At 44.2% G+C, this 15,936-nt stretch overlaps 1 protein-coding gene across 2 annotated transcripts in view; it reads right to left on the bottom strand.

Annotated features, from left to right (window-relative positions):
• SCUBE2 (signal peptide, CUB domain and EGF like domain containing 2) overlaps positions 1-15,936 on the bottom strand; it is a 135,605-nt gene that overhangs the window by 67,835 nt on the left and 51,834 nt on the right. For both annotated transcript variants that reach the window (XM_082270442.1, XM_082270441.1), the window contains exons 5-8: positions 14,214-14,339; positions 8,522-8,638; positions 5,238-5,312; positions 1,565-1,681 (exon numbers count right to left, since the gene is read on the bottom strand). In XM_082270442.1, coding sequence (XP_082126568.1) covers positions 1,565-1,681; positions 5,238-5,312; positions 8,522-8,638; positions 14,214-14,339 — 435 coding nt within the window. The remainder of the gene's footprint in view (positions 1-1,564; positions 1,682-5,237; positions 5,313-8,521; positions 8,639-14,213; positions 14,340-15,936) is intronic.

Genomic DNA, 15,936 nt, shown 5'->3' on the forward strand with positions numbered 1-15,936 from the left:
CCCCCAACACTGCTTCTAGTGGATGCAATAATAACCCCCAGCATTAGTGCCAGTAGATGCAATAATAATTCCCAAAACTGGTGCCAGTGGATGCAATAATAACCCAAGCATTGGTGCAAGCGGATGCAATAATAACACTCAGCATTCATGTCAGTGAATGCAATAATAACCCCCAACACTGATGTCACTGGATGCAATAAAAAACCCCAACATTGGTATCAGTGAATGCAATAATAACCCCAAACATTGGTGCCAGTGGATGCAATAATAACCCCCAACACTGGTGCCAGTGGCTGACAATAATAACCTCCAGCATTGGTGCCAATGAATGCAATAATAACCCCTAATATTGGTGCCAGTGGATGCAATATTAATCCCCAACATTGGTGCAAGTAAATGCAATAATAACCCACAGAATTTGTGTCAGTAGATACAATAATAACCCCCGGTATTGGTGCCAGTGGATGCAATAATAACCCCCAGCACTGGTGCCAGTGGATGCAATAATAACCCCCAGCACTGGTGCCAGTGAATGCAATAATAACCCTCAACATTGGTGCCAGGGGATGTAATAATAACCCCCAGTATTGGTGCCAGTGGATGCAATAAAAAAAAAAACAACATTGGTATCAGTGAATGCAATAATAACCCCGAACATTGGTGCCAGTGAATGCAATAATAACCCCCAACATTGGTGCCAGTGGATGCAATAACAACCCCCAACACTGATGCCAGTGGATACAATAATAACACCCATAATTGGTGTCAGCGGTCACAGTAATAACCTGTGGGCTGCATGTTGGGCACCAGGGCCTTAGAAAGACCCTGTCACCACGGAGTCACTTTTACCCAACAGGTCACATGTGAAGGAAACATTTATATACTTACCCTTTTGGCAGCTCCTGTACTGAAAAGCCGCTGCTCCTGTGCCGCTGCCACTTCAGGGTGTACTTGCTCTCACTGCCAACCACTGTGCTTCCTCCTGCCATCTTGTATGCCCCTGTAGGATGAATAAGTCTGTGGGAAGAACCACAGTGGCCAGGTGGGGGGGGGGGGGGCAAGTATGCAACCCATTCAGCTAGAGAGCGGAGATGTGGCAGCTTTCAATACAGAAGCCACTGTAAAGGTAGTTGTATAAAATCTGCTACTACAGGTGAGATATTGAGTAAAAGTGACCCAGTGCAGATATTTAAGGGTAGTTAAAGGTGCTTGAAGTATCCTGAAGCTTGATAAACTGGGGCATACATACTGTATATGCCCTATCCTGTAACTCCTTTTATCTCAGCAACAGAGAGAAAATTTAGTAAGCAACTTCAATTTTAAAGTTGCTCCAAAAATGCCTTCCAGACAATCTTTATAATAACTTTACTAATAAAAAAACACTTTAAAAGACACCGGAGCTGACAGAAATATGGAGCCTGCCACTGCCTCAGCCAAAATCATCATCATAAATAACCCATTCCCGATCGTTCCGCCTCAGCCTGGCACACAGACCACCACCCGCTTCCAAACCTTCGCCTCTCATTGCGCAATCCCACCTCTCCCATTGCCGCCTACAACCCACCTTTACAGGTCTTGCCATCAAACTGCAACGTGAATCCCACGGGGCAGCTGCAGCGAACGCCAGTCGATGTGTCCCGGCATGTGCGATCACACCCTCCGTTATTCACAGCGCATGTCTCTGCAGAGAAAGCAGGTCAAGCAGATCAGGATCGCTTCTTCTTTTTTATGGCAGAAAAATAATGTTACAGAAGTTTAACCTGCTTATATTTTACCTCCTAATTACCCAACCCCCCCCCCCCCCCTCCATCAAGATGCTATAGACATTTAAAAAAAAAAAAAAAAAAAAAAAAAAACTTTTATTATCATTATATACCTTATATTAGACCCAGTGACATCATTACTAGGTCTCTGTGCAGCTCTATGCAAGGCGGCAGATCGTTGCTGGTGGGAGGGGCTAGCAGGGGGCCTGAAAACATCACAGTACTCCTCTCAAGAGCCCTCAGCCCTGATGCAATGAGGGGGCTGGCTCTTAGGAAGAGTTATGCAATTAACGTCTTTCAGCAAGGACTTGCTGCAACTTCTAATGCACTGTCAGGGAAAGCATGTCTGTATAGGTGGAATTTCGCGGCGCATATATATGCGCAGACCAGCAACTGTTCAGGCAAAATGTACATGGGTGTGGACCAGGGAACGTGCAGAGGAATCTGCTTCTACCTCCTGTCTCTGTTTGATCGATCTTCCGATGCTGACTCGGCTTGTGACCCAACCATCCTGTTGTCTGCTATCTATGCTTGATCTACCTGAACATTACCACCCCAGCTCGTCTGACTCTGCATCTGCTTATCCAGTCTGCTACAGCTCTCAGCCCAGCAAAACCTGATCTGGTTCCTGCTTCAGCTGCTTACTGTCTGCCAAGTTCTGTGCCAGCTTATCTACCACCAGCCTGTCTTCTGCACGTTCACCTGCTGACTGCTGCCACGCAGATTACTGGATGGATTGCAGGCACTCCTACATCACCGTGCTTTTGTGGCTGTTGTCTCACTATCTGTAACCTCTGAGCCAGTGCTGTAAGAGAGGCTCTTCTCTACACGTCAGGCTCACTGACCAGGTACATGGCATGCACATTGTGAGAAGATCACAGTGTGGAGTAAAATCAGAGGAAGCCATTTCAGTCCAGGAGAGGAGGCGGTACACCTGTGCAAGACTGAAGGGGAGGAGCCGGTACACCTGTGCAAGACTGAAGGGGAGGAGCCGGTACACCTGTGCAAGACTGAGGGGGGGAGCCGGTACACCTGTGCAAGACTGAAGGGGAGGAGCCGGTACACCTGTGCAAGAATGAAGGGGAGGAGCCGGAACACCTGTGCAAGAATGAAGGGGAGGAGCCGGTACACCTTTGCAAGACTAAAGGAGGAGCCGATACACAATACAAGACTGAAGGGGAGGAGCCTGTACACCTGTGCAAGAATGAAGGGGAGGAGTCGGTACACCTGTGCAAGACTGAGGGGGGGACCCGGTACACCTGTGCAAGACTGAAGGGGAGGAGCCGGTACACCTGTGCAAGACTGAGGGGGGGAGCCGGTACACCTGTGCAAGACTGAAGGGGAGGAGCCGGTACACCTGTGCAAGACTGAAGGGGAGGAGCCGGTACACCTGTGCAAGACTGAGGGGGGGAGCCGGTACACCTGTGCAAGACTGAAGGGGAGGAGCCGGTACACCTGTGCAAGAATGAAGGGGAGGAGCCGGAACACCTGTGCAAGAATGAAGGGGAGGAGCCGGTACACCTTTGCAAGACTAAAGGAGGAGCCAATACACAATGCAAGACTGAAGGGGAGGAGCCTGTACACCTGTGCAAGAATGAAGGGGAGGAGCCGTTACACCTGTGCAAGACTGAAGGGGAGTAGCCCATACACCTGTGCAAGACTGAAGGGGAGGAGCGGGTACACCTGTGCAAGACTGAAGGGGAGGAGCCGATACACCTGTACAAGACTGAAGGGGAGGAGCCGATACACCTGTGCAAGACTGAAGGGGAGGAGCCAATACACCTGTGCAAGACTGAAGGGGAGGAACTGGTACACCTGTGCAAGACTGAAGGGGAGGCCAGAGGTCAGATTTGAAACACGATCCAAAAAATAGAAGGCCAAGCATGTAAGAATGTGAAAGCTGCATTAAGTGTATCAAACAAACAAACAAAAAGGGATACATTGTTCTGTACTATTTTTCGATACATTTTCTTCAATTTATTATTCTTTTTTTTCCTTCTTATGGTTCTCACAGAATTTTTTTTTTACAATTTGTTTATAGCCCTGATAAAGGGGAAATATTCAAATGCCGAAACGCGTTGGTTGTGATTACAGTGACAACGCTTCAAGTGAAGTATCTATAAATAAGATCCATTTGAGCATTTTTCCTGTATTGAGCTTTTTTCATTCTGAAACGGAGTAGAGAGCTCACCTTTTGCTGCAACGTATTTGCTTGCCATTGTAAATAAAGGCCCGTACACACGTGCAGATTGTCGGCCGAAAAGATTCGGCCGACGACCGATCGGCCGATTTTCGGCTTGTTAGTATGATGCTTCCGACTGCTGACTTTCGGCCGAACAGAATCTGTCGTGCAAGCTTTAAAATTTTTGTATGCTGACACCAGAACGGCCGATTGTTCGCCAGTCAGTACAGATTTCGGCCGACAGACAGCAGATTTGCAAGACTGGGCATGCTCAGAAAAGAAAAAAAGACACGGAAAGTTAACCATCACATGACATCACTTCTGCAGTCGGCTGTTGTTGGCCGACAAAATTTGTGTGCAGTCTTTTGCAGTTTTCAACAGACACGACAGCCCTGGACAAAAGACGGCCGATCGTTCGGCCGACAATCTGCACGTGTGTACGGGGCTTAAGGCCCCTAACAGGGGAAGTAAGGAGCCTCTATCTTGGGATACACAATGGCTTCTTGGATTGTTGTCTTTCCCCGGTCTGTCCAGTGACATCTGAGCTCTTGTACTGCTTAACCCAAAATGACATGGCATGCTGGGACTTATAGTTTCATCACAGATGGAGATAAGCAGACTATAGGACGTCCATCATAAAAAACAAGGTGATGCCTGCAAGCATGATGATGTCAGCAGCTGTATTGCGATGACATCAGCAGACATGCTGCAAAAACATGAAGGCTCCACTCATACCATCCTGGTAAATATGAGAGTGCACCCAGTCCTGCGCGCCCCATGTTGGGCAGCTCTTTCATTTCAATGATCTACCCCAGGGGTCTCAAACTGGCGGCCCTTCAGCTGTTGCGGAACTACAAGTCCCATCATGCCTCTGCCTATGGGAGTCATGTTTGTAACTGTCAGCCTTGCAATGCCTCATAGGAATGTTTTGCAACAGCTGGAGGGCCACCAGTTTGAGACCCCTGGTCTACCCTATATGTGTAAAACCTGAAAAAGAGGTCACTGACCCTTATTTAAAAGGCATGTAGTTTGGCGCATGCAAAAACAAGTAATGGCACTGCCATGTGACTGCTACAGGTCAACGCGTTTCTGTGCATGTTGGACCAGTGTGTGATTTTCCGCATGCTCCTGATTTTCAAACATGAGCCTAACTTAAATAACCGTTCACTGCAGGGCCCCTTCACTCTAATTTCTGGGCCTGGGATATGTTTCCGTCTCTGCTCTACCAACAATCACTCCACAGGTGGGTTTGACAACATTACGGCACCCAGAGACCTACCCATGACTCTTACCCATCACTAGTCTGCGCTTCACCCGCTTGTCCATCTCGGCCACCGACGTGGAATTGATGTCCAACTCCTCTTTCTCTGGTGGGTAAAACAGACCAAAGTGGGTCAATTTGGATCAGCTAAGAAAATATTCACTAAGGCTCCATTTACACCGGAGTGATCTGCAGCGATAGCTGGAGACGCTCGTTTTTGTTTTTTACTTGAGCATTTGGCATCATTCATTTGAATTGGCCTCCCTCAGCTCCAAAAGAAGCTCATGTCCCAAATCTTGGCACAGAGCCAGGAGCGTTTGCAGTCGCGATTTTTGCTGCGATTTTACCACGATTTGTCGCTCAACAATCGTCACAAAATCTCACTGCGTTTGGGTTGCCATTACAAACACATGAACTTTACTGGCATCCCAGTTTTAGTCCGTAGGCTTGGCCCCTTAGTTCAAGTGAAGGGAACTCAATATATTATCAAAAGTATTGGGACGCCTGCCTCTACACATGAACTTCATTGGCATCCCAGTCTTAGCCCGTAGGGTTCAATATTGAGTTGGCCCACCCTTTGCAACTATAACAGCTTCAACTCTTCTGGGAAGGCTGTCCACAAGGTTTAGGAGTGTCTATGGGAATGTTTGACCATTCTTCCAGCAGCACATTTGTGAGGTCAGGCACTGATGTTGGATGAGAAGGCCTGGCTTGCAGTCTCCGCTCTAATTCTTCCCAAATGTGTTCTATCGGGTTGAGGTCAGGACTCTGTGCAGTCCAGTCAAGTTCCTCCACCCCAAAGTCACTTATCCATGTCTTTATGGACCTTGCTTTGTGCACTGGTGCGCAGTCATGTTGGAACAGGAAGGGGCCATCCCCAAATTCTTCCCACAAAGTTGGGAGCATGAAATTGCCCAAAATGTCTTTGTATGCTGACGCCTTAAGATTTCCCTTTACTGGAACTAAGGGCCCAAGCCCAACCCCTAAAAAACAACCCCACACCATAATCCTCCTTCACCAAATGATTTGGACCAGTGCACAAAGCAAGGTCTATAAAGACATGAGTGAGTGAGTTTGGGGTGGAGGACCTTGACTGTTCTGCACAGAATCCTGTCTTCAACCAGATAGAACACCTTTGGGATGAATTAGAGCAGAGCCTGTGAGCCAGGCCTTCTCATTCAACATCAGTGCCTGACCTCACAAATGCTCTTCTGGAAGAATGGTGAAACATTCCCATAGACACACTCCTAAACCTTGTGGACAGCCTTCCCAGAAGAGTTGAAGCTGTTATAGCTGCAAAGGGTCGGCAACTCAATATTGAACCCTACGGACTAAGACTGGGATGCCATTAAAGTTCATGTGTGTGTAAAGGCAGGTGTCCCAATACTTTTGGTAATATAGTGTATATTCTCTTTTAGGACAAACATTATATTGTCTTGCAAAAATAATTTTATTTTTAACCCATGAACAAAAATAAAATAAAATACACTTTTTCTACTTTGCTGCATGTTAAAAAAAATGTTATATATATATATATATATATATATATATATATATATATATATATATATATATATACATATGTATATGTATATATATATATATATATATTTTTTTTTTTTTATTATTTTTTTTCCTACTTGCCAGGTTTCTTTAACGGATATCATGCTGTATGTGGATGGAAGCCTGCATCCTTTTTGACAGTCAGAAAATGCCAGTAAGTGTGAGGGTGAAATATTCAGGAGGAAGAAAGACAGAAAGATACAAGGTAACATTGTTTATAAACATTGCTCAGACAGGAGATAGAGAGATACAAACTAACATTGTCAATAAATATTGTTCAGAAAGGAGAAAGAGATACAAAGTTACATTGTTTATAAACATTGATCAGACGGGAGATAGAGAGATACAAAGTAACAATCATTTATCTGCAGAGCAAGTGGGTGGGCTTCTATCTGTGCATGATATCACTTAAAGAGGTTGTAAACTCGAATAAAATTTTTTTTTTTTTCTTACACCCTGCAAAAGAAAGACATAATGAGCTAGTATGCATCGCATATTAGCTCATTATGCAATACTTACCTCAGAACGAGCCCCCGCCGTGCCGCTCACTCACCTCTATGACGGGCGACATGTCTAGTCGCCCGTCTTCCGGGATCGCGGCATCCGGCCATCTGATTGGCCGGAGCCGCGGTGACGTCACTCCCGCGCACGCGCGCGGGAGCCGACAGTCACGGCACGGGGCTCTGAAGGAACGGCACGATCGGCCGTTCCTTCAGAGCGCATGCGCCAGTGACGTCACTGGCGACATGTAAGGTAAATATCTCCTAAACGGTGCAAGTTTAGGAGATATTTACAGTACCTATAGGTAAGCCTTATCATAGGCTTGCCTATAGGTACAAGTTGTAGAGGAGGGTTTACTTCCTCTTTAAAGAAACCTGACAAGTATCTTTCCTTTTTTTTTAATAAGATTTATTCCTATTTAACCCCCTACTACTATTATTTTTCAATTATCTTTTTTCTATTTTTCTAGCTATTTATATATATATAAAAAAAACTCACTTTTTTCTACTTTCACTGGTGTTTTTAAAAAGTATTTTTACTGTAGATAAAATATGAATTTTATTCTCTTTTTGGTCCCATTTGAAATGACACAAATATAATTTTAGTACAAAGCATTGCAGTTATTTACAAAAAAAAAAAAAAATATATATATATATATATATATATATATATATAAATATATATATATATATATATATATGTGTGTGTGAATATATATATATATGTGTGAATATATATATATATATGTGTGAATATATATATATATGTAAATAACTGCAATGCTTTGTACTAAAATTATATTTGTGTCATTTCAAATGGGACCAAAGAGAGAATAAAATTCATATTTTATCTACAGTAAAAATACTTTTTAAAAACACCAGTGAAAGTAGAAAAAAGTGAGTTTTTGTAGTTTTTGTAGTGTTATTCCTGTATATTTCTGTATAGATTGCATAAAAAAATAAAATTATTAATAAGAGATCATATCGCTAAAGAGACATATGAATGACTTTTGTTATCTTAAGTAATAAATAATGAATTTTTAAATAAACAGATCCACAGCAGAAATGTAGAAAGATCTCTGTGTCCGGGTGTCAGAGCTGAACTGGTTAATATTTTTGTAATGGATATAACTGACATATTCTGTTTCTAGAACTTTATATTCATCTCTGCTATCTCCGCCCAGAATTTCCCACCCGATATTCCAATATCTTTCTCCCTTTTCAGCGGCGCGGCCCAGACAGTGACACTGACCAGCACAGGATTTCCCATCCGCCAGCAGCGTGTATTTGGGGTGACAGCTGCATATGGGCCCGGAGTCGGTGTCATTACACGTGTGTTGGCATCCTCCATTTCCATGAATACACGTCACTGAGAAGAAAACACAAAGTCAGTCCACACTCATGTCATACAATCCCCAATACTGTTCAAACACAAGAAAGACACACCTCCATGAAAACTTGACCTAAAACTAAAATCTCATTGGCCGCTGGAATCCTTATACCTGTGATGGTGGGATTTCCCCACCACCATTCACAGTTCTGCATTGGCAAAAGCCAAATGACAGGGTCACCTTCTCCTGAAGGATTCTCCATTATACAGAATATATGAATTTTTGAATCTATTTTAGGAAAGATTAACAGCTTCTGAGAGACAATCTACTGGGGGGGGGGGGATCTCCCCATTGCGGGAGGGGCAGGACAAAACTACTGCAGGAAATCTTACCATTGTGGGAGGGGCAGAGACACAAACTGTTGCAAACAATGTCACCATTGTGGGAGGGCAGAGAGACAAACTGTTGCAGGAAATGTCACCATTGTGGGAGGGGCAGAGACACAAACTACCAGAGAAATCTCACCATTGTGGGAGGGGCACAGACAAACTACTGCAGGAAATCTCACCATTGTGGGAGGGGCAGAGACAAACTACTGCAGGGAATCGTACCATTGTGGGAGGGGCAGAGACAAACTACTGCAGGGAATCTTACCATTGTGGGAGGGGCAGAGACACAAACTACTGCAGGGAAATCTCTCGATTGTGGGAGGAGCAGAGGCACAAACTACCAGAGAAATCTCATCATTGTGGGAGGGGCACAGACAAACTACTGTAGGAAATTTCACCATTGTGGGAGGGGCAGAGACAAACTACTGCAGGGAATCTTACCATTGTGGGAGGGGCAGAGACACAAACTACTGCAGGGAAATCTCTCCATTGTGGGAGGGGGCAGAGGCACAAACTACTGTGGGGAGATCTCACCATTGTGGGAGGGGCAGAGACACAATCTACTGCTGGAAAATGTCACCATTGTGGGCGGGGCAAAGACAAAATACTGCAGGGAAATCACACCATTGTGGGAGGGGCAGAGACACAAACTACCAGAGAAATCTCACCATTATAGGAGGGGCACAGACAAACTACTGCAGGAAATCTCACCATTGTGGGAGGGGCAGAGACAAACTACTGCAGGGAAACTTACCATTGTGGGAGGGGCAGAGACACAAACTACTGAAGGGAAATTTCAAATCTGAGCGATGGGTAATTTTAGAAAACTGCTGCACATTTGTAGCTTTCATACTAAATTGATCTGTGCCGGGTTACCTCATATCTCATAGCCTTTGTTTCGAGGGAGGCCAAATATCGAGATTTGCATTTACCACTTGGGAAATTTTAGCAAAAGCTTTTCATGCAGATGTATCAGATTGTGGAATGACATTTATAAATGTGAGAGAGCTGTCAGAGCTTGGTATAAAAGCTGTAAATCGATAATTCTGGGCTCCAGAAACTGCACCGTAGCAGAGAAAGTGGCCACAGAGCTTCATAAATGTGCAAAAGGTAGAATTGATACAAAAAAAATGAAAATGTCTGTCTCCACTCTTTATAGATGAAACAGTAAAGGTTTAATTGGTTTGTGTAATTCCTGCAAAATCCCAGAGCCTCCCCCCACTGCCCGTCCATAGTTTATTTTACACTGCCGTCCCCTCCTTTGCCATTTCACAACCACTTCTCCTAAAATCGGAATAATGGAGCAGATAATTCGCTGGTAGGAGTGCAGCTGACGTAGTACGGCTGTTCCTGGGCGACAGATCAAACCGCTCAACCTTTACCAAGTTTTCATCTTCTTTTCTTGGCACAGATTTGCTTTTCCGAAAAAAAAAAAAAAACTCTTTTATTTGGCTTCACAAAGTCTCCTAAATCAAGCTTTTAATCACCGCAATTAATAAAGTTAGTATACGTGCCTCCGGAAAAAAAATGTGTTAGTCAGCTGGATGGAAGCTAGAAAACTGTCCTAACTGGATTTCAACACAAGACTTATAAATTCCTCATCATTATCAGGAAACATTTAACCCATGAAAGCACTGAAATTGCTTTAAACCTGAATTCTGGGTACAGCTACTTTTATATTTGTCCAGCTTGGAATGCAAAGTGTTCTCTGATTGGACAAGGTGGGGATCATGATATCACCACCCTGCCCCTTGACTTCATCCAATCAGAGGATATTTTGTATTTATTGAGGAAAATGCAAAGTGTTCTCTGAATGGTACCCACAGGCCAGGCCAAGGCCTTCTTAATGCATGGGCAACCATGGTAATCTTGTGTTACATCATACTTGCCAACTGTCCCGGATTTGCTGGGACAGACACGCTTTTTACTAAACTCCTTTAGGGCAGCATAACGGAACATGTACTGTGCCCTTCTGATCCCATTATTGTGCCCCCCCCCCCTGTACCTGTGCTTCCATGACCCCCCTATCCCTGTACTGTGCCCTTCTGATCCCAGTATTGTGCCCACCCCCCCCCCCCCCCACTGTGCTTCCATTACCCCCCTATCCCCGTACTGTGCCCTTCTGCCTCCACCCTGTACTGTGCCCTTCTGCCTCCACCCTCTACTGTGCCCTTCTGATCCCAGTATTGTGCCCTCCTCCCTGTACTGTGCTTCCATGACCCCCCTATCCCCATACTATGCCCTTCTGCCCCCATCCTGTACTGTGCCCTTCTGCCCCATCCTGTACTGTGCCCTTCTGATCCCAGTATTGTTCCCTCCTCCCAGTAATGTGCTTTCATGACCCCCCCTATCCCCGTACTATGCCCTTCTGCCCCCACCCTGTACTGTGCCCTTCTGATCCCAGTATTGTGCCCTCCTCTCTGTACTGTGCTTCCATGACCCCCCTATCCCCATACTGTGCCCTTATGCCTCCACCCTGTACTGTGCCCTTCTGATCCCAGTATTGTTCCCTCCTCCCCGTACTGTGCTTTCATGACCCCCCTATCCCCATACTATGCACTTCTGCCCCCATCCTGTACTGTGCCCTTCTGCCCCATCCTGTACTGTGCCCTTCTGATCCCAGTATTGTTCCCTCCTCCCAGTAATGTGCTTTCATGACCCCCCCTATCCCCGTACTGTGCCCTTCTGCCTCCACCCTGTACTGTGCCCTTCTGATCCCAGTATTGTTCCCTCCTCCCCGTACTGTGCTTTCATGACCCCCCTATCCCCATACTATGCCCTTCTGCCCCCATCCTGTACTGTGCCCTTCTGCCCCCATCCTGTACTGTGCCCTTCAGATCCCAGTATTGTTCCCTCCTCCCAGTAACGTGCTTTCATGACCCCCCCTATCCCCGTACTATGCCCTTCTGCCCCCAACCTGTACTGTGCCCTTCTGATCCCAGTATTGTGCCCTCCTCCCTGTACTGTGCTTCCATGACCCCCCTATCCCCGTACTATGCCCTTCTGCCCCCACCCTGTACTGTGCCCTTCTGATCCCAGTATTGTGCCCTCCTCCCTGTACTGTGCTTTCATGACCCCCCCCCCATCCCCGTACTGTGCCCTTCTGCTTCCACCCTGTACTGTGGCCTTCTGATCCCAGTATTGTGCCCTCCTCCTCCCCGTACTGTGCTTTCATGGCCCCCCTATCCCCGTACTGTGCCCTTCTGCCTCCACCCTGTACTGTGCCCTTTGTGTTGATTAGTCTTTAACTTATGGTGGTTTTTTTTGTTATTGTTTAAAATAACTAAATAAATAAAATAAATACATTTCAGTTGTACTGAAAGTACTAATAAATACATATTTAATTCTATCAACTATTACTACTTTCATTCCTGAGATTAGGTGCGTAAATTAGGGAAGGCTGGTAGGGGCCCAAGTGCATTACTTTGCCCTGGGGCCCATGATGCTATTAAGACGGTCCTGGGCCAAGCAACCTTTTGTGCTCACTAAGCAGCAGGGCAGTCACTAAGCACAGGACCCAGAAGCCAGTAGCAATCAAGAATCGGCAGCGCCTACTACAGTGATTTCCAGCTTCCACTGGGACTGGCCAGGTATGGCACATGCATAGTTAAACGTATCTATGTAAAAATAACCATACCTGAAAATTAGGATTAAACAGACCACTGTGCCAGACCATTCATTCCAATATAAAATCTTTTTATAAGTTTAAAACATTAGAATTGAAAAAAAAAAAAAATCTGAAAAAGGGAGGAGAAGTAAATTTGTATTTATTAGGGTAAACTAATGGTTAATATGGGGTTAAATAAGAACTAATTTTATTTGCAAAATAATTCTTCAAATCTTCACCTTGTCTAATCACAGAAAGGTTTAATTGAGATCAGGATTGGGGAAAATAGCCAAAACCAGATTTCACCTTTAACTGATGTCATATGCAAAGAGATGCTCATCTTTTTGATCTGTAGATACTTTGCATCTCTCCATCTCCTTCCTGATCAATATCTATAAACAATGTAAATTTGCATCTCTATCTCCAGTCTGATCAATATCTATAAACAATGTTACTTTTTATCTCTCGATCTCCCCTCTGATCAAGATCTATAAACAATGTTACTTTGTATCTCTCCATCTTCCTTCTGATCAATATATATAAACAATGTTACTTTGAATCTCTCCATCTCCCTTCTGATCAATATCTATAAGCAATGTTACTTTGTATCTCTCCATCTCCCTTCTGATCAATATCTATAAACAATGTTCTTTGTATCTCTCTATCTCCTGTCTGATCAATGTTTATAAACAATGTTACTTTGTATCTCTGTATCTCCTGTCTGATCAATGTTTATAAACAATGTTACTTTGAATCTCTCCATCTCCCTTCTGATCAATATCTATAAGCAATGTTACTTTGTATCTCTCCATCTCCCTTCTGATCAATATCTATAAACAATGTTCTTTGTATCTCTCTATCTCCTGTCTGATCAATGTTTATAAACAATGTTACTTTGTATCTCTCTGTCTCCCATCTGATCTATGTTTATAAACAATTTTACTTTGTATCTCTCTATCTCCTGTCTGATCAATGTTTGTAAACAATGTTACTTTGTATCTCTGTATCTCCTGTCTGATCAATGTTTATAAACAATGTTACTTTGTATCTCTCCATATCTCCCATCTGATCAATGTTTATAAACAATGTTACTTTGTATCTCTGTATCTTCTGTCTGATCAATGTTTATAAAGAATGTTACTTTGTATCTCTCCATATCTCCCATCTGATCAATGTTTATAAACAATGTTACTTTGTATCTCTCTATCTCCCGTCTGATCAATGTTTATAAACAATGTTACTTTGTATCTCTCTATCTCCCATCTGATCAATGTTTATAAACAATGTTACTTTGTATCTCTCTATCTCCCAACTGATCAGTGTTTATAAACAATGTTACTTTGTATCTCTCTATCTCCCATCTGATCAATGTTTATAAACAATGTTACTTTGTATCTCTCTATCTCTTGTCTGATCAATGTTTATAAGCACTGTGAAAGCATTGTGTGTTTAAGCATTGTATAAGCATTGTGCAAAATCCATTTTACGGGTGACCAGAAATTCCCACCTGGGTGTGTTCCAAGGGTGTATCCATTTTATAATTTTTTTTTTTTTAAATGCACACTTTTGGGGAAAATTTACAAGAAAGCCAATTGTAGTTCTTTGTGGATAACTTACAAATACAATCTCGCTGATTCTTGGCGAGTTCGAATCCAGGCCGGCATTCACATGCTACTCCTCCTCTTGGTGTTTCCCGGCAGATGTGGGCACAGCCATGTTCCCGGTTCATACAGCTCAGGCCTTCTGAAAAAACAGAGCACAAGGATCAGCCATTAGGAATAAAGGAAGACAAAGGATACCAAATTAGGGGCGGTTCTCATCTGCACGGTGCATTTTTGGGTGTCTACGTTTCACATACATTTTAGGCACGCTGCCTTTGATGAAAGTGCACCAAAGAGGCAGCGTGAAGGACCTTATTTTTAATACACTGTATCTAAAAATGCACATAAAAGGTGTGCATGGGACCTTATAGTATACAAAGCAATGCTGCGGGAGGTCTACCATCCTTCCTCTAACTCTCCTCTCCTGAATTACTCTGCTTTGCTGGAGGACTCTACTCCTTCTTCTATAACTCTCCTCTCCTAACATACTCTGCACTTCTGGAGAACTCTGCTCCTTCTTCTATCTCTCCTCTCCTGAAATACTCTGCTCCCCTCCTCCATCTAACTCTCCTCTCCTAACATACTCTGCACTTCTGGAGGACTCTGCTCATTCTTCTAACTCTTCTCTCCTGAAATACTCTGCTCTGCTGGAGGACTCTGCTCATTCTTCTAACTCTTCTCTCCTGAAATACTCTGCTCTGCTGGAGGACTCTGCTCCCCTCCTCTATCTAACTTTCCTCTCCTGAAGTACTCTGCACTTCTGGAGGACTCTGCTCGTTCTTTTAACTCTCCTTTCCTGAAATACTCTTCTCCCCTCCTCCATCTAACTCTGCTCTCCTAAAATACTCTGCACTTCTGGAGAACTCTGCTCCTTCTTCTAACTCTCCTCTCCTGAAATACTCTGCTCCCCTCCTCCATCTAACTCTAATCTCCTAAAATACTCTGCACTGCTGGAGGACTATGATTCCCTCCTCTAACTTTCCTCTCCTAAAATACTCTGCACTGCTGGAGGACTCTACTCCTTCCTCTATCTAACTTTACTGTCCTGAAATACTCTGCACTGCTGGAGGACTATGATTCCCTACTCTAACTTTCCTCTCCTAAAATACTCTGCACTGCTGGAGGACTATGTTCTTTCCTCTATAACTCTCCTCTCCTGAAATACTCTGCACTGCTGGAGGACTATGTTCTTTCCTCTATAACGCTCCTCTCCTGAAATACTCTGCACTGCTGGAGGACTATGTTCTTTCCTCTATAACTCTCCTCTCCTGAAATACTCTGCACTGCTGGAGGACTCTGCTCCTTCCTCTATAACTCTCCTCTCCTGAAATACTCTGCACTGCTGGAGGACTCTGCTCCTTCCTCTATAACTCTCCTCTCCTGAAATACTCTGCACTGCTGGAGGACTCTGCTCCTTCCTCTATAACTCTCCTCTCCTGAAATACTCTGCACTGCTGGGGGACTTTGGGTCATCTCTGCAGATCATAAATCAATCAAATCTTTTTTTCTGCAATTCTTCTGAATCCTGGAAACTTTTTTTATATAAGGCAGGTGAGAATCTTCGCTCCAATCCCTGAAATAAATCCACAACTCTCCATCTGCCAGGATAAATGTAAGGCCGTTATTATGAGATTGGCTTGCTTAGGCTGAAGGTTTAGCACTGACCCCCCCCCCCCCCCCCCTCTGCCCTGAAACATTGTTTCGATCCAACATGAAAGCTGATACACGTACTAGGAATA

Source organism: Pelophylax lessonae (assembly GCF_965119305.1).
Source record: "Pelophylax lessonae genome assembly, chromosome: 10".
Taxonomy (NCBI): domain Eukaryota; kingdom Metazoa; phylum Chordata; class Amphibia; order Anura; family Ranidae; genus Pelophylax; species Pelophylax lessonae.